The following is a 22,989-nucleotide window of genomic DNA, read 5'->3' on the forward strand; positions in this document are numbered from 1 at the left end:
ATTCATCCATGGCATGCATCGTGGCCTTTGCGATGTCTCCTTGGATTTGATGGTATGCAGCCTGGGCTTCATCAGGGGTCGCATGCGGTCAGGGTCCGGGGCAATAAGACCATGTCCCACGATGCATCCAAGAAGAGCCAGGCAATTACTATTAAAGATACACTTGTTTTTTATTGTATGTGAGGTTAAGGGACTTTGCCATCCGCAGAAATTTAGCAAGGTTAGCGTCATGGTCCTGCCGATCATAGCCATAGATGGTGACATTATTCAAATAGGGGAATGTCGTGGCCAGGTTATGCTCCTCCACCATCCAATCCATCACCCTCTGCAACTCAGAGACACCATTGGTGACACCAAAGAGGACCCGAAGGAAGTGAAAAAGTTTGCCAACGGCCTCGAAGCCTGTGTAGATACTCGGGTAGAGTCACTCAGGTAGAGGGGAAGCTGGTGATAGGCCATCTTGAGGTCAATGGTAGAGAATACTTAGTATTGAGTGACCTCATTGACCATGTTGGCTATCCAGGGAAGGAGATATGCATCCAGCTGGATGAAGCAGTTGACGGTTTGACTATAGTAAATTACCATCCGGGGCTTGCTCCCACCCCTGACCACCAAGACCTGGGCTCTCCAGGGACTGGAGCTAGGGGCAATGATCCCCTTCGACAGGAGTTGCTGAACCTCGGCCCAGATGAACGCCATATCCTTGGCGCTGTAGGGCCTGCTCTTGGTGACTATGGGGCAGCAATCCGGGGTTAGGTTCACGAAGAGTGATGAATGGGACACCCGAAGGGTGGTGAGGCTACAGGTTGGTGCTGGGGAGGGGTCCGCGAGTTGTAGGTTGCTCACTGTGAGGGGTGGTTGAGGGCCTCCGAACACCATCATCACACGCCTGAACTGACTCTGGAAGTCGAGGCCCAGGAAGATCGGTGCGGAGATCTGGGGCATGACCAGTAAGGAAAAGTTATCATAACGTTCATCCCCCACTGTCAGAGACCCCACACAGTACCCACTAACATCCATCTGATGGTCTTTAGCTGCCAATGATAGGGAGCCGCTCATTGGCCAGACTGGGAGCGAGAGTCTGCGGACCACGTCAGGGTGGATGAAGCTCTCATACTGCCATTATCGAAGAGGCAGTTCATCTTATGTCCATTCACCTCAATTTGTATCATGGAGGGGGCGTTCGGATGAGGGCAGGCCTGGTTCAATGTAAATCGCTGCCAGGATCAGATCGTTGTCTTCATCGTCAGCGGGGAGGCCCGATGCACAAGATGGCAGCCTCCATGTTGACCACGCGGTAATGGTTGCTGAGATTGAGGAAGAAGGCAGAAGTGGCGTCAGTGAAGCGAGCTATGACTGTGCAGTCCATACAGAGGACGGGGGCAGCAGCAGTTAAATTGGCACTCCTCTCACCGCGCACGTGGTCGGCACCGGCAGTGAAGACAGGGTCGCTCGTCAGTGGTACATGCCGCACCGCTTCATGGGGAGGTCCTGGCATTACAAACCCGCAGATAATGTCTCCTCTTTCCGCAGCCTGCGCAGCTAGTGCCCTTCGCAGGGCAGAGTCGACACGGGTGCTTCGTCTGCCCGCAGAAATAGTACTTCAAATGTTTGGTCGCCACAGCAGCAGTGGTTGAGTCGGCCATCTCTCAAGTTGGCGACACTTTTGCCACATACATGGCGGGTCTGCTTTTGCCCGCGATCGATTCCACATGGCGATGGGACGAGTCAAGTGTCCTTACCAGTTGAATGACCTGTTTCAGTGGCAACTGGTCCTCTTCTGGTAGGCACTACTTGATGGAGTCGGACCTCAACCTCGACACACAGGCGTCCCCGTCCCAGATCAGGTCTTCGACGCACTGGGCCACTGGTACAGGAACCATTAAACTACCCCCAGTCTTTCCCCAGCACAAGCAGGGCATGAATGAACTCTTCTGCCGACTCACCTGGCTGCTGTTTTCGAGAAGCCAGGAGGTAACGTGAGTACACGTCATTGATCTTCGGTTTGTTGAGGGCCTGGAGCTCAACCATCGCCTCGGCGTACATAGCACAGCTCCTGATTGCCTGGAAGGCTCTCTGGCCAACTCTTGCTTGCAGAACCTTGTGTTTCTTGTCATCACAGTCCACCAGATCGGCAGCGGCCTCGAGGAAGTTGCTGAAGCAGCTGATCCACTGCTTGTAATGCTCAGATGCTCCTGGAAGTTGGGGGTCCACTTCTAACCTATCGGGGCGCAGGACTTTCTCCATTACTGGAGTGATGATTTCTGTGTATTAAATTGTAAGGCACTACCAATAACCACAGAGGCAAGACTGAGGGAACGATAGGCTGTAATATACATAAATCCTTGCCAGATATATGAATGGAAGGAAGGGAGAGGTGGCTCGATCTTTATGGCCCAGGACCACGGGGGAGGAGTTATCAGTGGGTGGGCCAGCTCCATAGATATATATATATATATATATATATAAAATATATATAATCAACAAAAACTATATTCAATGGAGGAAACCTATCACCACAAGTATTAGTGCAATAATGTAGTCATATATTTCTGTGGTTATTATACTTCAGATTTATATTATTCATCCATTTAAGCAAATGGGTTGCCTTCCCTTTTATGTCTCCCAAATTCTATTCAACTGGTCTGCCGAATATATAAAATTATATATTAATTATATATTTGTATATAATATACAAATATTTTTTTAATATTAAAAGCAGTATTGCTTATCTTTAAACACCAATGTCAAAGCTAAAATAAATCTTGTGATATTACAAGCCAAAAATGATGGCTATCAAACAATTTTTTTAAAAGTTACACCGCAGTAACTGGCCCTCTGCTCCACAAGCCAGTGCCACCCAAATTCAAGAATTAACCTCCAATCCTCACATCTTTGGAATGCAGGAAGAAACCAGAGCTCCCAGATAAAACCCATGCGGGTCACAGGGAGAACATACACAGTGGATGCGAACCCAGGCCACTGGCATTGAAAAAGCACTGTGCTAACTAACCATGTCACCCATCCAATTTCACATTTTAAACTTTACAGTAAAAACTCTCATTTTCAAACTGTAATGCCCACACTGAAAATGCTGTGATAAGAAAACTTAAATTAACAATAAATACATTTATTACATCACTGAGGGACAAAATGATAAAGTGGAAAATGGGAATCACCAACAGTCAAATACAAGCTCAACTGAAAGCACACAAGTTATGAAATTTCTACTTTCAGTTGCTCCTCCAACACATCACCTTATTGCAAAAGCAATTCAAACCACAGCTGCAGTAATCAATTACAAAACTGGAATTAAAGATCTTTAAAATGCAGAATTTTAAAACCTGAGAAATTTTAAAACATGGAGAATTAAAAACCTGAAAATTTAATATTGAAATACATAAAAATCAGACAAATCAACTCCAAGCATCATTTATCACGAGTCTTTACATCATTAAAACTGTAAATACTCAATCTGTGATTTGATCTACAAGCTATATTATTCATTCTAAAATTCAGTCTATTAATTTTCTGACGATACAGTTGTTGGCCGAATAACAAAATAATGAGCCATTACTGTTGACAATGTTATTGCTTGGCACTTGTGGGATGAAATGTTAGTTACCATTTATCCACCCCTGCTTCAACACTGTCTGGAATTAAATTCCTGGCATGAAGAGGTTGCAATGAAGTAAATGCTTTAAAGTGAAAGAAACTGCACCTTTTAGGCAAATTGATCCATAAAACAAGGATGTGCTTTGAGAAACAGTTTTGCAGTGCAGTTCCTGGATTAAAATGTAATAAAAATAAATAAATGATTTATATTATTAATTGCACACAGAGATATTGGAGGGACTCCACAAATAAGAGAGCAGCCATCATTACAAATAGTCAATATTTTAGTTCAGGACCCTTTCAGACAATGGCATATATGGTGGATTACGGCAAATTTCAATGCCATTTTTGCCATTCTGTTTAATTGCTCCCGAGTGATTACCTGAAGGGAATAACTACTACTAATTACATACAAAATCAGCTGCCATTTCCATGAATAATCAGATGCTTACCATATGCAAGATAGATGGAACCAACATTTTGAAGAGGAGGAAGTGCCAAATTTTTGAGGGCAAGGATAAGTTCTCCACTCTGACCCATCATGTCTGCATGCTCCTGACCCTTATTCTGACATTGTTTCGTCCCCCCCCCCCCCAGTCCACTTCCTCCCGACCTACATCCATAACACTTTGCACGTTCTCCATCATTTCAACAAATTCCAGTTTCCCTGAATGCAATTGCCTCATGTTTACTATGGATATCCAATCCCTACACATCTCCATTCCCCAATACTGAAGGCTTCAATGCTCTTTATTTCTTTCTGGACAATAGAACCAATCAGTCCCCCTTCATCACCACCCTCCTCCGGCTGGCAGAATGTCCTCATCCTCAATTTCTCCTTTGACTTACTCTTTCTCCAGGTTAAAAGGGTAGCCATGGGTACCAGCTATGCACACCTTTTTGTTGGCTATATGGAGCAATTCATGCTACACCTACACAGGCAAGATTCTTCAACTCTTCCTCTGCTACATCAATGTCTACTTTGGTGCTGCCTCATGTACCTTTGATGAGCTCGTTGACTTCGTCCTCTTTGCTGCCAACTTCCACTCCGACCTCAAATTCACTTGGTCCATCTCTAGCAACAGTCTCCCTTTCCTAGATCCGTCTCCATCTCAGGAGACAGACTCTCGACAGACAACTTCTATAAACCCACCATCTCCCAGTGCTACCTCGACTCCACCTCTTCCCAACTTGTACCCTGTAAGGATTCCATTCTTTCAATTCCTCTGCCTCCATCACATCTCCATGCCTGATCACCAGAGATTTCCTCCTCCTTCAGTGTGGCTTTTCCCCCTACCACCATCAACTCAATGCTCACCTGCATATCCTCCTGGCCCCCTCAGCTCCCACACGCAACAAGGACAGGATTCCTCATCCTCACCTACCATCCTACCAGCCTCTACATCCAACACATCCTCCTCCACCAGTTCTGCTACCTACTACATGATCCCATTACCCTCTCCGCCTTCCACAAGGACCGCTCCCTCCTCAACTCCCCTGTTCGCTTCTCCCTCCCCACCAATCGTCCACTTGGTACCTACTCGTGACCACAGGAGATGGTCCACTTGCACCCAGACATCTTCCTTCACCACTATTCAGGGCACCAAAACAGTCCTTACAAGTGAAGCAACATTTCACTTGTGAATCAGACATGAAGTAAAAAAAAGAGCAGAGCATTTGTGTGAGGCAAGGGAGGGGGTTTGGGGGGGCACCACCCCATTTGGAAAATTTTTGAAAATATACACACAAAATTACCTGTTAAATTACCATTTTAAAAAAACTGGTCATTTTAAACAAAATCAATTGTTCTTTTTACAGTGAGCACAGTATACAAGACAGACTCTACCATTTGTATCCAGACATCAAGCCCCTTCCACATCAACAGGCAGTACCTGCTTGACCTATGCTCAAACTAGAGGGTCTAGTTTCTTGATCCCAAGCAGTACCTGCCCGTAATTAGCACCTAGCATGCCAAGCAGTGCCCTTGCCCAACTTGCATTCAATCCCCTAGTAATTACTATTCTGCACCAAATGCCTAGGCAGTGCCCCAGCCCAACCTGTCCTCAATCACCAGGCAGAGCCTTGCCCAATCCATAACCATATCTTTGCACTGATGTTCATCTATTACTTGGGGTTTTTCTTCAGCTAACCTTTAAAGCATTTAGTCTTTCCCAATCATTTCTTCACACGTGATTTTTGAGATAAGGATAAAAACACAAGGGAGCGCTGCTGGCATAAACACAGGAAATGCTTTGCATGGGGATGGGGATGGGGATGCGCTGCCGCTGCTATACTGCAGGAAACGTGGCAGCCAAAGTCAGCAGAGCAACATTTTAGCATTGCATGGAATGAGCAGAGGGAGTCAGAGCAGGCCGAGACGACACTGATAAACATGGGGTGGAATTTAAAAAATAGAACTCTGCAGAAACTTTACGTGCCCGGTGAATATGCAGGGGTCACCTACTGCATCCAGTACTTCCGATGTGGTCTTCTCTACATCAGAGAGACTGCACACAGTTCGCTTTGTTGAGCACTTAGGTTCTGTCTGCCACAATAGTGTGGATCTTCCAGTGGCCATCCATTTCAATTTTTCATCCCAATCTCTTGCTGACATGTCTGTCCATGGTCTTGTGTACTGCCAGACTGAGACCAGCCGTCAATTGGAGGAACACCACCTCATCTTCCAAATGAATTTGGATCTTCCAACCAGATGACATTGACATCAACTTCTCCAGCTTTTATTAAAACCCCCCCCCCCTTTCTTCCCCTATTGCCTTTCTCCATCTGTAGCTCCATTCTGTCTCCTATCTCCTATAATAAATTCTTACTTTGTCCCTTATACTAGGGTTTTTAGGCTGTAGGCATGCAGGCTGCAGGGACAATCAACAAAATTTGCATTACATGAGCAAAAAAGGAAAGTGCAGTAATTTTTAGTCAATTCCTGCACTGTGATTTATTCTGCAGGACCCCTACTACTTTTCAGGGAAGCCTGAACCGCAAAGCTCACCTCATGAATTCAACGTCCAGCTGATGACTCAGGCCATGTTGCTCCATGTAAAAGTAAGGGGACAAATGCGCTCAGGAACTTGAGGCATACAGTGTAAACCACAAAGTGAGTAATTATGTTAACTGATAATCCAACATTTCTGTCTAATAAACACTATTGTTTGAATTCTGAGATGAGATTTCCTACTTCTGGCTTATTCTTGAAGGGCTCAGGCCTTGAACGTCAACAATATTTCTTTGTCTCCTATAGACATTAAAAAGACCAGTTGAGTTCCTCCAGGATTTTGGTGTTTTTAAAATCAAATTCACTTGCTCCCTTTCTAGCAACACTCCCCTTTTCGATCTCTGACTCCATCATGGGAGAGAAACTCTCGACAGACATCTACTACAACTCCCACTGCTACCTGACTAAGCCCCTTCATACTCTGTCTCCATTCCTTTCTCTCAATTGTTCTATTTCATCTGCACCCAAGACAGAGTCTTCCATGCCAGATCATCAAAGGGGTCCTCCTTCAAACAATGTGGCTTTCCCTCTAATACCATCAACTCAGCCCTACCCAAATATCCTCCATTAACCATACATCTGTCCTGGCCCTCTGTGTCCCTGAACGCAAGGAGGACAGGATTCCCCTTGTCCTCACCTATCAACCCACCAGCCTCCATGTCTGACATATCTCCTGCGACGTTTGCGCCACCTACTATATGATCCCACCATCAGACACATATCCCCCTCTTCGCCACCTTCTATAAGGCCTGCTCCCTCCACAACTCCACCATCCACCCCTCCCTCTCCACTAATTTCCCCCTTGGCACCTATCCCTGTGACCACAGGAGATGCTCCACTTGCGCACAAATCTACTCCATCACAACCATTTCGGGCCCCATACAGTACTTCCAAGTGATGCAAACTTCCCTTGTGAATCTGCAGGGGTCATCGACTATATCTAGTGCTCCCATGGTGATTCACTATGCCAGAGAGACTAGGTGGTCTCTTTATTGAGCATCTCGGTTGTCCGCCACAATGGCATGGTCAAAAACCAATTCTACCCTTTGCTCTCATCGTATCTAAATAACTTCTTTCCCCATAGCTGGCATCAGGCTAATCACATTGCCTTGAACAGGCTAGTGATTCTCTTTTCACAAAACACTAGATATGAATATTTCCAGCATCAAGGGTTTTGCTTTTGACTCAGTACAAGACAAATATAGGCACACCAATTCAAAATTTGGACAGAACCCAAAGATTCATTCAACTATCCAATCTGGATTCCTGAACATTGTACACTTCTAGGTCTGAAATAAAAATGAAAGATACATTACAACAGCAGACCAAGATATCAATGTAGAGCAAATTAAATTTGTGGAGTTGCAGTTTTTAAATGAGTTTTTTTTTTAATCTCAGGACTTTATCACGTGGTAATGAAAGTGAGCCACATTAAAATCTCCCATGTCACATAATAAAAAAAACAAAGTCTGGGAAAACAATTTCATGTAAATGACATGCACAATGCCTGGCATGCATTGCAAGTGATGGAGGCTGATACAATAGAATAGGGTAATTTAAAGTCATTCATTTTTCCTGGTTGTGCAGTACTGTATTCCGATCACACTACAAACTGTACCAATGTGCATTACTTCAACTCAAATCTACATCAAAACTTCAATCACATGATTTGTGTTACATTTCATGATATCTTTTAAATGCTTCATCATTTTGTGGATAAGGTGGGAAATGTAGATGGCACAGTTCTGTTATTTAATCAACATCCTCCACCTTCTCATCCATTTGATAATCAAGGTTATCTGCATTCTTAGCAAAAACATGTTCCTGTAATTTGGAATAGACAGGGATTTGATGTACAAAAAGGCAAAAATGTGAAATCTGCATGTATTTTGTACAAGTATACAATGATTGAACCATCATTTAGCTTTTAAGAAATCAGACATATGGAAATAGAATAAAAATAGCATTGAAGGAAATTGAGAGTCCACAGCACAAATGATACAGAGGACAGTACAGCATAATTAGTCACACAAGTATCTTCTTTCTCACAGCTGAACACTTCTCCCAATCATTCCACTAAGTTACTACCAAATACGGCTATAACTCTTCCTCCAAAAAAAAACTTGCAGTATTTTTAAAAATTCATTTAAATGAATCAACTCCTACAACTGGATAGAGCTTCTTTAATAAAAACCTGCCAGTCCTTTTCTGCCATTACCAAGGAGCTACGTGGAGCATGCACTATTTAATCCTTAACTAGCAGGGAATGAGCCCAAGACTTTTGGAATCTGATTATGCCAATCTAAGTGTCTCAATCCATCAGATCCAGTTTTCTCTGCCCCTTTTCTGGCCAGTGCAACATTCCCATTCATACCTATTGCAAGGATTGAATTTTTAAATAAGTATATTCACCTTTTACTATTTCCTTTTTATTTTACAACTAATAGTTTCAATTCTCTTGGACCTGGGCTTCCTTTTTTATTTAGGTGTAATTAGTACTTTGCATGTACTGCTCAATTTTTTTTAAAGAATTTGAAACTTGACTTTTAGTATACATTCACTTTTAACTTTACTTTCTTAGTCATCCAAGATGGAAGTCTATCTTATTTTGCTTCTACCATGTCCTTATTGCATCTTCCCTTTCCACCACCTTCATGCTTCCCTGACCAACCACCACAGGATTTAGTCTGATCTATGTCAAGTCTGTTGAAGCTCTTACCCCACTCTTCCCAAAATAATCCTCTTCCAAATAAGGATCCCACCTTTGAACAGCATTTCCCCTTCAAGAACTCAAAATCCTGATGGCTATCACCATTTCCCAAAAGTATTTCTAGATAGGGATAAGTGATTTTGAAGTAGGAAAAGGCATCAAAGCTGAATATTTTCTTGCTACAAAAGGACAAGCAAAAAAACAGGCAGAAGCTGCACCATCAAGAGTATTGGAAGATAAGGCAATTTGGTCAAGGTTTACTGGCAGAGCAAGAATACTAATGATATTATGAATTTAATAAATCCTAAAACCAACTCTGAGATCAGTTGTGAAAAGGTGAAGTAAACTAATGGGTATATTATACATGATATATTTTCCTATTAAATACCAGCAAAATTGAACCTCAGTCTTTGAAGTACAAAGGCAAGTTTTTGTATCAAACACAGGTTTTAAGACCATACACATTTAGGATGTTTATAAGCATGTATTCTGAACAGCATAATTGAGAAATCAACAAAATTGTTTTTCTTTCATTTTATGGAATGATTAAAGTGACAAAAACTTAAAATGTAATTAAAACAAATTTTTGAAAATATATTTTGTACAAATCAGAGCACTAAAAGAGGTTCAATAAAACAGCATGAAACAATTTTTTTCTGCTCAAAAGAATTCAGAAAGTTTGATGTTTGTTCATATAACCATATAACTATATACAGCACAGAACAGGCCAGTTTGGCCCTACTAGTCCATGCCGGAACAAATCCCCACCCTCCTAGTCCCACTGACCAGCACCTGGTCCATACCCCTCCAATCCTCTCCCCTCCATGTAAATATCCAGTCTTTCCTTAAATGTAAATAACGTTCCTGCCTCAACCACCTCCGCCGGAAGCTTATTCCACATCCCAACCACCCTTTGCGTGAAAAAATTTCCCCTCGTGTTCCCCTTATAATTTTCTCCTTTCAATCTCAAACCATGGTCTCTGATTTGAATATCCCCCACTCTTAATTGAAAAAGCTTATCCACGTTGACTCTCTCTGTCCCTTTTAAAATCTTGAACACCTCCATCAAATCCCCCCTCAATCTTCTACACTCCAGAGAAAAAAGCCCCAGGCTGCTCAACCTTTCTCTGTAACTCAAACCCTAACATCCTGTCAACATTCTCGTGAACCTTCTCTGCACTCTCTCTATTTTGTTTATATCCTTTCTATAATTTGGTGACCAAAACTGCACACAGTATTCCAAATTTGGCCTCACCAATGCTTTGTACAATTTCATCATAACATCCCAACTCTTGAATTCAATACTCCGATTTATGAAGGCCAACATTCCAAATGCCTTCTTCACCACTCTATCTACCCAAGTATCAACTTTGAGGGTACTGTTTACCATAACTCCTAAATCCCTTTGTTGCTCTGCACTCCTCAATTGTCTACCATTCAATGTATATGACCTATTTAGATTTGCCTTTCCAAAATGTAACACTTTACACTTATCCGTATTAAATTCCATCATCCATTTCTCAGCCCTCTAGCTTTCCTATATCACTTTTTAAGCTACAGTAATCTTCCTCACTGTCCACAATACCACCAATCTTTGTATCATCTGCAAACTTACTTATCCAATTCACCACCCCTTCTTCCAAATCGTTAATATATATAACAAACAATAGTGGACCAGGACCAATCCCTGAGGAACTCCATTAGTCACCGGCCTCCAATTTGACAAACAATTTTCTACCACTACTCTCTGTCACCTTCCATCCAACCATTGCTGAATCCATTTCACTACTTTCTTATTTATACCCAATGCCTCTACCTTTTGACCTAACCTCCTGTGGGGAACTTTGTCAAAAGCTTTACTAAAGTCTAAATAGACAACATCCAGAGTCTTCCCTTCATCAATCTTTTTCGTATCTCCCTCTAGTTTTCCTCTATTCTCCCTCAATGCACTATTCGTTAAAGCACACCTTTGTTATTAAGTTAAAGTATTCTAAATGCAGTAAATCCCCAGTATCTGGAAATCAAGCAATCAGCAAAAAGGAAATAAATAGAATTAAAATAAGTGAGTGTAAATAAAAGGTTAAAATTATAAAGTAATGTTCTCCAAAGCAACACACAACCGCTTGAAGATGAGAGCAAACATTCAGCAAGCGAAGAGCGCCAGTCATGCCCCACCCTCAGCAGTTGTTTGAATAAAAGTTTCAATAAAGTTGCGTTTGAATAAAATGGCATCATCCAGGATGAAGAGCTGGTCAATGCCTCTTGAAATAAAGATGGAAAATATGTTACCTCACAGCAGCAGACCAAGATATCAATGTAGAATAAATGAAATTTGTGAAGCTGTTGTTTTTTTTAAAATTAGTAATCAAAAAAGAACAATTCCATTTGGAGGATGAGTTTCCTCCCAAGTTCCATGCACAATTAAAAAATTTATTGATGCCTCTTATAAAGGATGTATTGGACTGGGCAGTGGAGACCCAGACCCTCCTGGAATCTTTCTCAACTGCTAATAATTACAGTGCTATCAAAGAAAAGTAGAGACCCATTAGGAATAATGAAATAATAATTTACAGAACCTATATAAATTTAATTACACCCCTTTTTTTGAAAAAAGATATACAGAAATAGAAAGACTTGCAGTTTACTTTAGTGGGAAGAGTAAATGGTATTAAAATGAATGTGATGCCAAGATTACAGTATCTTTTTCAATTGTTGCCTATTGCACTAAAAATTTCTTTAAATTATTAAATACACCAATTCCTATGGAATAACAAAGTGCCAAGAATTTCATTGAAAAAGCTAACATTGGATTATAAACTGGGAGGATTTAGGCTTCCGGATAAGCAAAATTTTTTATAAGTTTAAAAAAAATATTTTATTTAAGAATTTTAAAACCACATTATAATTATTAATTGAACAAATAATACAAATGTGGTATATATGTATAAATAACTTAATCCCTCCCTCCATATCCCTCCACCCCTACATAAAAAAAGAGAAAAAATAAGTAAAATGCCGAAAAAACATCTCGTTACACATAACTTTGGAACTAAGGGATATCAGTGTGACAATCTTTCTGAGACTCCTTCAAATTTTCAAACACATTTTAATTATGAGCTCCATATTTTCAAAAAAATGATATATTACGTAAATTATAAGTTATATTCTCAAGTGGAATACAAAAAAACAATTCAGCATGCTATCTCTCCATTCCTAAATCTGCATTTGATTTCCAAGTAATGGCTATGCACTCTCAAAACTACTAAAGCTAATCTTAAAAATTCTATTTTATACGTAGTTAATTTTAATCTAAGACTAATCATTTTAATATCACCCAACAAAAATAACATCAGATCTAGTGGGAGTTTTACCTTTAATATTTTCTCGAAATTTTTTCTAACCTCTAAGAGTTTTATTCTATGACACTTGCTTCTTTAATTTTTTGGGAGTAAAATATAATTGATGCAAGAAATTATATTAAACTAATCTACATCCAACATTAATAATTTTCATCATACTATCCTTACAAAGTTGCTTCCATCATTCTTCTTTGAAGACAATCTATCCCCCCTCCCCTTTGGATCCGAATGGGACTGAATTCAATAGAGGAGGAGACAGCGAAGGACTTTATTTACAAGTGGAATGTTAAGTTAATAACAAAAAAAGAGATAACATTAATACACAAGATTAGAATGTGGCAAGAAATAAATGTGTATTGGGGGAAAAAAACATATATTACTAAGAACACCATTATGTAAAAATGTGTCGCTGACAATGATCTTGGTTAACAAAATATTGAATTCATGTTTATGATAAAGGAATAAAATATATTGATGTCGGTTATGTGGCAGGATCTCATGTCTTTTGAACAAATACAAAATAAATATGAAATAGCTAATGGACTTTGTTTTCTCCAACTAGATTCATTCTTAAGAGAAAGGTAAGGGCCAAATTTGGCCCCACTTGAAATTAGTGAAATGGAATGAACAATTTGGCTGGGGAAATACACCTAAATTTATAACTAATGCTCTCCAGAATGAAAGTGCAAAACAAGGTTTACAGAAGTCGAGAGAGAGATGGGAGTTGGATCTAGATGTTGAAATAATGGAAAGATGTTGGTCTGATTGGTGTTTGGACAGCATGACATCAATTATAAATGCAAGATACAGATTAGTTCAATATAATTTGCAACACCAATTATACCTTACACCACAGAAGTTGCATAGATCAAAATCTGAAATATCAGAGCTGTGTTTTAGGTGTGGGACAGAAATATAAATGCTTTTACATGCTATGTGGTCATGTGTGAAGGTAAGACCTTTCTTGCAGGATATTACTGAAATATTAACAAGGACAACAGAAGTGGCCTTCATGGGCGACCCAGAGCTTTATCTTTTGGGCAACCTTACTGAAATAAGCAATAAACTAAATTCCAAATTTCATTTGTTAAAATAGCTTTCTTTAGCAGAGGCTAAAGAAATGTATTGCAATTACTTGGAAATCCAACTCCCCTCTACATTTAGGAGAATGGACTGCTGAGATGAATAGTTGTATAACTATGGAAAAGTTACATACAACTTAAAGAACAAATATAACATTTATCAAGATATGGCAGCCATATGTAAATCATATAGGGGCCCAATTATGATTATAACTGCAATTTAGATACTGCTCTAGTATAAATGACTCCCCCATTGAATTATTTTTTTTAATGGTCAATATAAATGTGAGCCCCGATGGTGTGTGGATTTATATAATGCTTTGGGGCGGGGAAGGATTGTGTTGTGTTTTGTCTGTTTTTTGTTAGAAAAAGTATGCGTATTATACATATATAAGCACACCTCTCTCTATATGCATCTATATACATTCTGTAGTCACACTAGGCACACAGTGAGTGAAAGAATCAAAAATGAGTTGAACCAACAGACTTTAATAGAACTCTTGCATGAGCTTAAATCCTTCAGAACCCGATGACACTTCCCAGGCCCTCTATGACATTAGCCACTAGGTTGTGGGTTTGCCCTGCACCCATAGCTCTCACAGATCTTCCACGGACTTGCCCACTTTACTCCATGAGCCAGTTTTCCTGTTGTGTGGGTGAGCTGCCACATGACCCCCAGAACTGGCGTTAGGAGGTGTGGAATCCTCGGCCAACATCTCTTTAGTCCGTTTGGGTGGCTGACCTCATCAGCATGAGGGTGGCACAGTCACAAGGTGTTCCGGCTTGAGACACTCAATGCTGAAGGTCTCCTCATGGCCTCTCATGTTGAGGATGAGCGTGGTTCAGTTCTGACGCATCACTTTCTACAGGCCCTCATGTGGCTGCTGGAGTAGAGTCTGGAGCATGCCCCTGCGAACAAAAACATAGTTGCAGTCTCGGAGGTCCTTGGGGACAAAGGAAGGTGTCAGACCATGGTACGAGGTTGGGACAGGAGCTAGTGTTCCTGACTTCTCAGTCTTTTGGGCACTGTCGTGGGTGTCTCCTCTATGCCACAGGGCTGTGGCACAAACTCACCTGGAAGCGTCAGTGGGACACCATATACCAACTCTGCATGGCTAAGTCTTCTTTGCGAGCCATGAGGGTGCCAAGAAGCACCCATGGGAGCTCATCCACCCAATATGGGCTTAGGAGGCATGCCATCAGGGCTGACTTCAGATGCTGGTGGAAACACTCTACAAGGCCATTGAAATGCTGATGGTAGGCCATGGTGTGGTGCAGCTGTGTTTGAAGTGCCAACCATAGGCTGGATAAGAACTGCAACCCCCTGTTTGAGGTGATATTGGCAGGCTAGTTGAAATGTGCAATCAGCTTGCAATGAGGGCTTTGGCACAGGACTTCATGGGCATGTCAGCGAATGGTACGGCTTCTGGTCTCCTGGTGAACCTGTTGACCATAGTGAACAGGTACCTTGCCCCCACCCACCCCAGGAGACTGGCAGCAGACCTGACAATGCCCACATGGACATGCTCAAATCTCCTGTGCAATGGGTGGAAGGGTGGGGGGGGGGCTTCACATGTGTTTGGACTTTGGAGGTTTGGCTGCAAATGCATGTCCTAGCCCAGTGCCTGACTTGCTTGCGTAAGCCATGCCAAACAAATTTGTCCGCCATCAGTTGGATGGTTGCCCAAATGGATGGGTGGGCCAAACCATGCAGTGCGTCCAAAAAAAAAGCGACACCTCCAAGTGGCTGGAATGATGGGATGGAGTTGGCCGGTGGACATGTCAGAGGAGCTTGCTGCCCATTGGACCAATGGGGACATCCTCCAGTTGCAGGCCTGAGGCTGCAGTGTGATAGGCTGGCATTTTTTCGTCCAGCTGCTGTGCCTTGGTGAGCATCACATAGTTCAAACTGAGGACAGGGAATGTACCAAGTGGATGGAAATGCGAGAGTGTGTCAGCCACGATGTTTTTCCTGGAGATATGTTTGACGGTATGGTACACTCCAAGATGTATGACAGGTGGCAATACTGTAGTGGATCTGACACTTTGGTGAATGCAAAGGTGAGGGGTTTGTGGTCCATGAAGATCGTGAATTCCCGCCCCTCCAAGATATACCTAAAGTGCCGGATGGCAAGGTAGAGGGCTAGCAACTCCTTGTCAGGTGCCGGCTAAAGAACACGAGTGACCCTCCATTAGTTGTTCCAGCACATGGCTGACTGCTGAGTTGGAAGCGTCAACCTTGAGGGCTGTGGGCACATCCACCCGGTGGGTGTACCAGGAGGGTGGCGTTTGCAAAGCTGTCCTTGACCTGCTCAAAAGTCTCTGCTGACCCAATTTCCTTGGCCTCACTGGACATCAGACTGAACATGGGTTTGCATGATTCGGACTGCTGATGGTAGGAATTGATGGTAAAAGTTGATTATGCCCAAAAACTCTTATAAGCCCTTGACTGTACCAGGCCTGGCAAACTAGCATATGGCCTCAAATTTCACCGGCAAGGGAACCGCTTCATACCAGTCAATGATGTGATGCCCAAGGAAGTCAATGGCCGACAGCCCAAACTGGGACTTCACGGGGTTGATGGTCAGGCCATATTCACTCAGACGCAGCAGAGTTGGTGCAGGTGCAAGTGGCTAGCGATCAGGATTTCATCCAAGTAGATGAAGACTAAATCCAAGCTATATCCCACTGAATCCATGAGCGGCTGGAACATCTGTGCTGCATTCTCGAGTCCGAAAGGCATTCACAGGAACTCGAATAGGGTGATGAGGGCCGTCTTGGGGATATCGCTGGAATGGACAAGAATCTGGTGACACCCTTAGAGAATATGCACGCCCATGCAAATTGGCCGTCAAGTCCTGAATGTGGGGCCATGGTGGTGTCGTTGAGCCTTCTGTAGTCGCTTCATGGCCTCCATCCTCCAGCCAACTTTGGCACCATGCGCAGTGAAGAGGCCCACATGCTGTCTGAGAGCCAGATGATCCCATCTCCTCCATTTTCATGAACTCCTCCTCGGCAACGTGGAGTTTTTCGGGCAGAAGCCTGCATGCCAGGGCGTGTAGCCGTGATCCTTTAGTGGGAATGTGGTGCTGTACACCATGCTTAGGGGCCTCTGTGGAGAACTGTGACATAATGATGGTCAGGAACTCCGCTAGTATTCTGGTAAATTTGTTGCCTAACAAAGTCACAGAGTCCAGGTGTGGGGCCGGTAACGTGGCTTCGCCAAGCGAGAAGGTCTTGGCATTCACTAGGTGCTCCCCCTTGAGGTCCACTAGGAAGTTGTGTGCCCAGAGGAAATCTGCACCCAATAAAGGCTATGACACCGCTGCCAGTGCAAACAACTGCTGTTGTTGGCAGCAGTGAGCACCAGTCCCGACTTCCCGGCATGAATGTCATGCCTTGGGGGGAGGGGGCCGCAATACACCAACATCCACCCGTGTCTACGAGGAACTTTCGCCCAGAGCATTGGTCACATTAGTAAAGAAGGCTATCACGATGGCCAGCTGCTGTAGCCATTAGCAATATTCAGCCCCAGCATTTCCCAAAAAAGGACAGAGTAGGTGTCAATGGTGGCTCCTGAACCTCACTTTTGGTGGTAAAACCACCAACAGTCTGAACTGGGGTCACTCCCTGCTGCAGGCATCACCGGCTTAGCTGGTGGAGTGGGGAAGGCCAGGGCCTTAGGGTGTGATGCATCAACTCAGTCAATGGAGACTCCACCATCCTACTTAGTGGGTCACAGGATATCTGCGCAGGCTGCTACTTTGCGTGGGTCACTGAAATTGTCATCAGTGATGAGGAGGCGATTATCTTCTGGCATGTGCTTGAGAAAACTTGTTTGAAAAGTAAACATGAAATGGCCATTTGCTAGTGCCAGCATCTTGTTCATTAAGGCCGATGGTGAGCAGTCACCTAGATCGTCCATGTGGAGAAATCGTGCTGCGCTCTCACAACGGGAGGGGCCAAAAACATAGACCAGGAGCATCTAGTTTCATATCTGTCCCCAGCCAGTGGCTGGTGTAGGAAGTCAATGATGCGGCCTGCTGTTTCCTGGTCGAGTGAACTGACCATATAGTAGTATTTTGTGGCATCCGAGACGACTTGCCGGACCTGAAAATGGGCTTCAGCCTGTTCAAACCAGACCTGTGGCCGTGAGGTTCAGAAAGTCGGCAGTTTCAGTGATACTGCATTCTGCGTGCTTGGGTCAGTCATCGTTGGGTCCTATCAGGGTCACCAATGTTGTTGCACTAGGCACAGTCAAAGGTGAGTTGAACTAAGTGACTTTAATAGAACTCTTGTGTGCATTTAAATCCCTCAGAACCCAATGGCGCTTGCGACTCCCGGGACCTTAATGATGTCAGCTGCCAGGCTGTCAGTTTGCCCCACACCCAGAGCTCTGTCAGATCTGCCACAGACTTGTCCACAACTCCGTGAGCCTGTTTGTCTGTGGCATGGGTGAGCAGTGTGTGTGCACGCATATGGACATATGTATACTATGTATACTAACTTGTGTATACTAAAAACAATGCCACTTGCCACAGGGATGACTCTCCCAAAGTGTCTCCCCATCCCTGCCTTGCAAGTGTCTTTATTAGTATATTAGTAAGGCTTTATCTGTCAACTTGGGGGTGGGGAGGTTATATGACGGCGGCATAGTTAGCGCAATGCTGTAACAGCGCCAGCAACTGGCATTCAAATTTAAATTTTGTAAATTACGGGAATTACCTGATTAAGGGGAACTTTACATAATTTGAGACTACAATACCAATTTTTTAAAAATCACTTTACATTTTGCACTATCTTTTGTCTTTTAAACTGTTTATTCTTAATGGTGGTGTATTAATTAGGCATTGGAAGAGTGTGCCTCAGGTAACTGGAAAATTCACATATCCGGCATCCACAATCCCTGTCAATGCTGGATACAGGGGATTTTACTTCAATTTTGGGAAAGATGATATTGCAAATTAATGAAACATCTAGAAATGTTACATTCATGCAACAGTGTAAAATTAAACTTGAATTACTCAAATAAAATTTCAGTGACATTATTTGAAAATGTAATCAAAAACTGCATAATCATGCACTCATTTATGAAATGTACATTATATTCACAAAGCCACTGACAATTATGTAACACAGTCATGCAAAAGGGACTACTGAAAAGTAAAAAAGCAAGCACTTTTTCCATTTCATGCAAATATGATGAAACTAACTGTAGGTGAAGATGTATTTGTGAAGCTGGACAATTAATATTCACATTTTGTTACCTGAATTTTTGTCCTGCTTTACTGAAATATCTGCAACAGTGGAATCTTTAGAAGTTTCTGTGCTTTTGGCAACTGTTAATTCAGGCACCATTGATTCAACAGGAATATTTTTCTTTCTCACATCATCCTCTCCAGCAACCGAAGTGATACACGTTTCTTGTTGAGACATACACATTGCTCTTGTTCCTTCTTTGTCCCCCAACACTTCTGCTAGTGCAACACTGGTTTCTAAAATTTTTGTAACCACCTCCTTTGAAGCTTTTGTTACTTCCTCATTCAAAGGAAATGAAACACCCATTGGCAATGCATGAGGCATTATCTGTATTTGTGCATGGGCCATTATTTCCGAATTGCCATCAGTTTTAAATGCAATTTCATTCGCATTTTCAGAATATTCTAGAAATTTGTCCTGTAAAGGAGCGGCAGGTGAAGTAAATGACTTGGAAATATTCAAACAAGTCTCTTCAGAAGTTTGTAAAGGAAGTCTTTTACCCATAGTTGAAAGATCTTCACTTAACACTGATGGTGGAATTGATGCACTAAAATCTTCAATCAAAGAACGAAGAGATTCTTCCACAGTACAATTTTCACTTGTGCTTGAAATAGGCAACAATGCTCCAGAAGCTTCTTGATGGCTTAACACAATTTCTACTGTGGCTTTGTCTGTAACCTTTACTGGGCCATCCAGATCATCTTCAGTTACATTTTTAACTAGCGTAGGAGTTTCAGTCTGATCTTGAACAGACGGCATTCTGGGTGAACATTGTTCAATGAGTTTGTAATCAGTCAAAATCTTTTTAGACAGTTTCATTCCAATTGTTGTATCACCCAGAACACTAATATTTGCTACTGGTTCAGATTTACTACTTGTAATTTCATTGGACAAAGCCTTATCTAGTTTTTTCACTGTTACAGAAGTGTCAATTGACACTTTTGTTGGTGCAAGTGATGTCAGACACCATTTCTCTTCCACAGACTTGTTTGATATTAATTCATGTTTACTGGGTTCACCAACTGATAGACTTGAAGATACATCAGTCTCTTGGTACCCAGAATGTTTATAGAGATCCTCATCTTTAATTACTGGCTCTTTATTGTGGTCAACCAACAGCTGCTGTGTTAAATTTAAATCTTGAGAAATAGGAATAGATTCCAAACTCATAAAAGGATCTTCTACTCTATTTGACACAGTCTTTTGTTCCTCAAGCAAATGTGGTCTTTTTGCAACTTTTCCAGTGCCATTGGTAGTTTCATGTATAGAAGCATACTCAGTTTGCTCTTTACGCTCATTCTGAAAATCAAACTGTACTTTGACATTGTCAGGATCTTCAATCATTTTAACACCTTCTATGTTAGTGAAACTAGGTGCCTTGACAGTCATGTCAGTTAAACTGTGGTCTTCTGATATGCCGAAAGCATGCTGTTCCAAGGTGGATTGTAGAGGTTCAAAAGAATTGAGCAGGTCTGATGTCGATTTCCTCATTTCAAGATCAGTTGAATATTTTTCAACACTTACTGCCATCTCACACAACTCATTTTGAAAGATTCCTTCTGACTGATGTAGAGCAAAATTTTGAGCAGTTTGTTCTGAGCCAATGTCTTCAGCCAAGCTGTCAGTTTTCATAACCAGGTCTGGTTCAACATGTTCATTTCCAGAATTTATCAGTGAAATAGATTTTGTTTCATCTTCAATATTTTTGGTCACTTCTAACTCATGGATAGTCACAAGTAATGGCAATTTTGAAGTTACTTTCAATTCAGTTTTTTCTCCATCATTTAGTTCATATGCAGAAATCATTTCTTTACTAATTTGGTCAGATTGTGGACACGCCAACATGGAAGAATCAAATGTAGCATAAGTCATGCACACTTGAGGTTCACCTTCAAATGGAACTTGTGAAAAAACAAAATATGCATCATTTGGAGACTGTTTTCCACCTTGTTCAAATAACTGTTCCGCAAAGGTTTCCACATCTGCATGATCTTGTTTCTCATTTCCCTCACCTACAATTTGCTTCTTGGAATCACAAGGCACATCCAAAACCTCCTGGCCTGGAAACACTGCATTCTCTGACTTAACAGTTAGATTATCAATGGATTTAATGGCATCATCATGGCAAGTTGAACAAGAATTTAGCCCATTTCTTTCCTTCATTTCTAAACTGTCCCCATAACAAAAGTTGAGACCACTGTTTGCTTTTAATGTTTGTTCCTCAAAATCCAATATGTCACACATGGATTTATTTTCCTGAACAATTGTAGTTAAGGGAGACGCATTCATTTTTGGGTCAGCAACATATTCACACAAGCTTAAGTGAGGTCCCAATTCAACTTCTCTTTCATTTGATACCTGAACTTTTCCTATGCTTGCATTCTGACTGATCTTTAACAGCCCTTCCTTATCTGCTGTGTTTTGATCTGATACTGTTTCTTCAACCAGAGATGATGCAGTCCTTCCAAGTTCACTTTCATTTGACTCTACGCATTGATGTTCATTGCACTGAAAAGAGCATTCATCAACAGAAATTAACATGTCTATTTCTGACGATTTTCTTATTGCTGGTTTCACATGTACTTTTTCAAAAGTATGAACCTTTTCTAAATTATCTGTTCTTTGTTTTTCCACAACACTAGAAATTGAAGGTAAAATTTTATTTACAGGAACTTCAGGCTGCACAAGATCAGTGTTGACTGTTTTGGCAGTCATTAATTCAGTTATAGAATCAGAAGAAAAGGAGGGCATAGAGAAGACAGGAACAGGTTCAACATGCACAGGTTCACCATCCTGTGGGTCCACAGGTTTTCCGCTAGATGGCTGATCTTTCAAGTTGACAAAGTCTGTGATTGTGGATGGAAGGAAACGAGAAAAGCATTGGTTTTAATTAAAATGTACAGAAATAGTTTCTATAAACATTAATTTTCAACTCTTTACAAAACAGTTCCACCACAATCAACCCAAAAAACTTGTTTCAATTATCATCAAATGTTAATTTTGATTGGCTAGTTATACTGAAGAATAGGATCTCATTAAAATTCCACATGCTTGAATTCTTTAGAAACTTTAACCCAAAAAACATGTTTGGAACAGGTTAACTTAGCAGATTATCACCAAAATATCAAGTTAGCATTCCTACCATTTTAATGAATGTTTCACAGAGACTAGGAACAGCAGAATCTTTCCCTTTAATGTTCCAATTAATTTCAAACAGTAAATCAATGTTCATGAATCTGCTGAAATAGTAAATTTGACGTTTATTTGTTCAATTTTGTTTCCATTAATGAACGTTGAAATGATCTTCTCAAAAGACATGTAATCTCTCATAATCACTCATCCACAAACCTCATGAGACATACTTTACTCTTCAGCAGGGAATCATTTCATGAATGAGCTGATCCTCTGGACCAGAGGGGTATTTGTAACATCAAATGAGCTTTGATCATCATACAAGCCTCCAGTGGCTGTTGTTAAAGATAAAAACAAGGTAAACAAGAAAAATTTGCAGATGCTGGAGTTTTGTGCAGTACCCAGAGGTAGAGAAACCCAGGTCATGCAGCAGCTATAGAAAGCAAAAGGCAGTTGACATTTTGGGCCTGAGCCCTTCATCAGGAGTGTCAAAAATGTAGCAGACACCTGAAATAAATAGGTTGGGGGTGGGGGAAGATGGAGAGAAGCATAGGTTAACAGACAAGAGGTCAGATGGATACAGGTGGGAGGGTGGAAGATAAAGAAGCTGAGAAGTGATGGGGAAGAGGACTAAGATTGCTCTCTGACAGAAAGGTTTGGAAGTGGAATGGAGAAAAAGGGGCAAAGGAAAGAGATCAGAAAAGGGAGTTAACAGAAATTGAAATATATGCTGATGCTGTCTGGTTGGAAAGTGCCAATTTATGGGTAGCTTTAATTTGCAGCACAATGTCATTATGTCAGGGTAACAATGGAGTATAGAAT

General features: G+C 41.7%; 1 protein-coding gene across 2 annotated transcripts in view; it reads right to left on the reverse strand.

Annotated features, from left to right (window-relative positions):
- The window catches only part of LOC138760633 (reticulon-4-like), a 101,654-nt gene that overhangs the window by 52,013 nt on the left and 26,652 nt on the right, over positions 1–22,989 (reverse strand). The window contains exons 3-4 of one of the 2 annotated variants that reach the window (XM_069931448.1): positions 19,044–21,881; positions 14,323–14,685 (exon numbers count right to left, since the gene is read on the reverse strand). In XM_069931448.1, the coding sequence (XP_069787549.1) occupies positions 14,633–14,685; positions 19,044–21,881 (2,891 nt within the window). In that variant the 3' untranslated portion in view covers positions 14,323–14,632. Of the gene's footprint in view, positions 1–14,322; positions 14,686–19,043; positions 21,882–22,989 lie in introns of those variants that run through there. The other variant, XM_069931446.1, reaches the window with a different exon arrangement.

This window comes from Narcine bancroftii, chromosome 4, assembly GCF_036971445.1.
Source record: "Narcine bancroftii isolate sNarBan1 chromosome 4, sNarBan1.hap1, whole genome shotgun sequence".
Lineage (NCBI taxonomy): Eukaryota > Metazoa > Chordata > Chondrichthyes > Torpediniformes > Narcinidae > Narcine > Narcine bancroftii.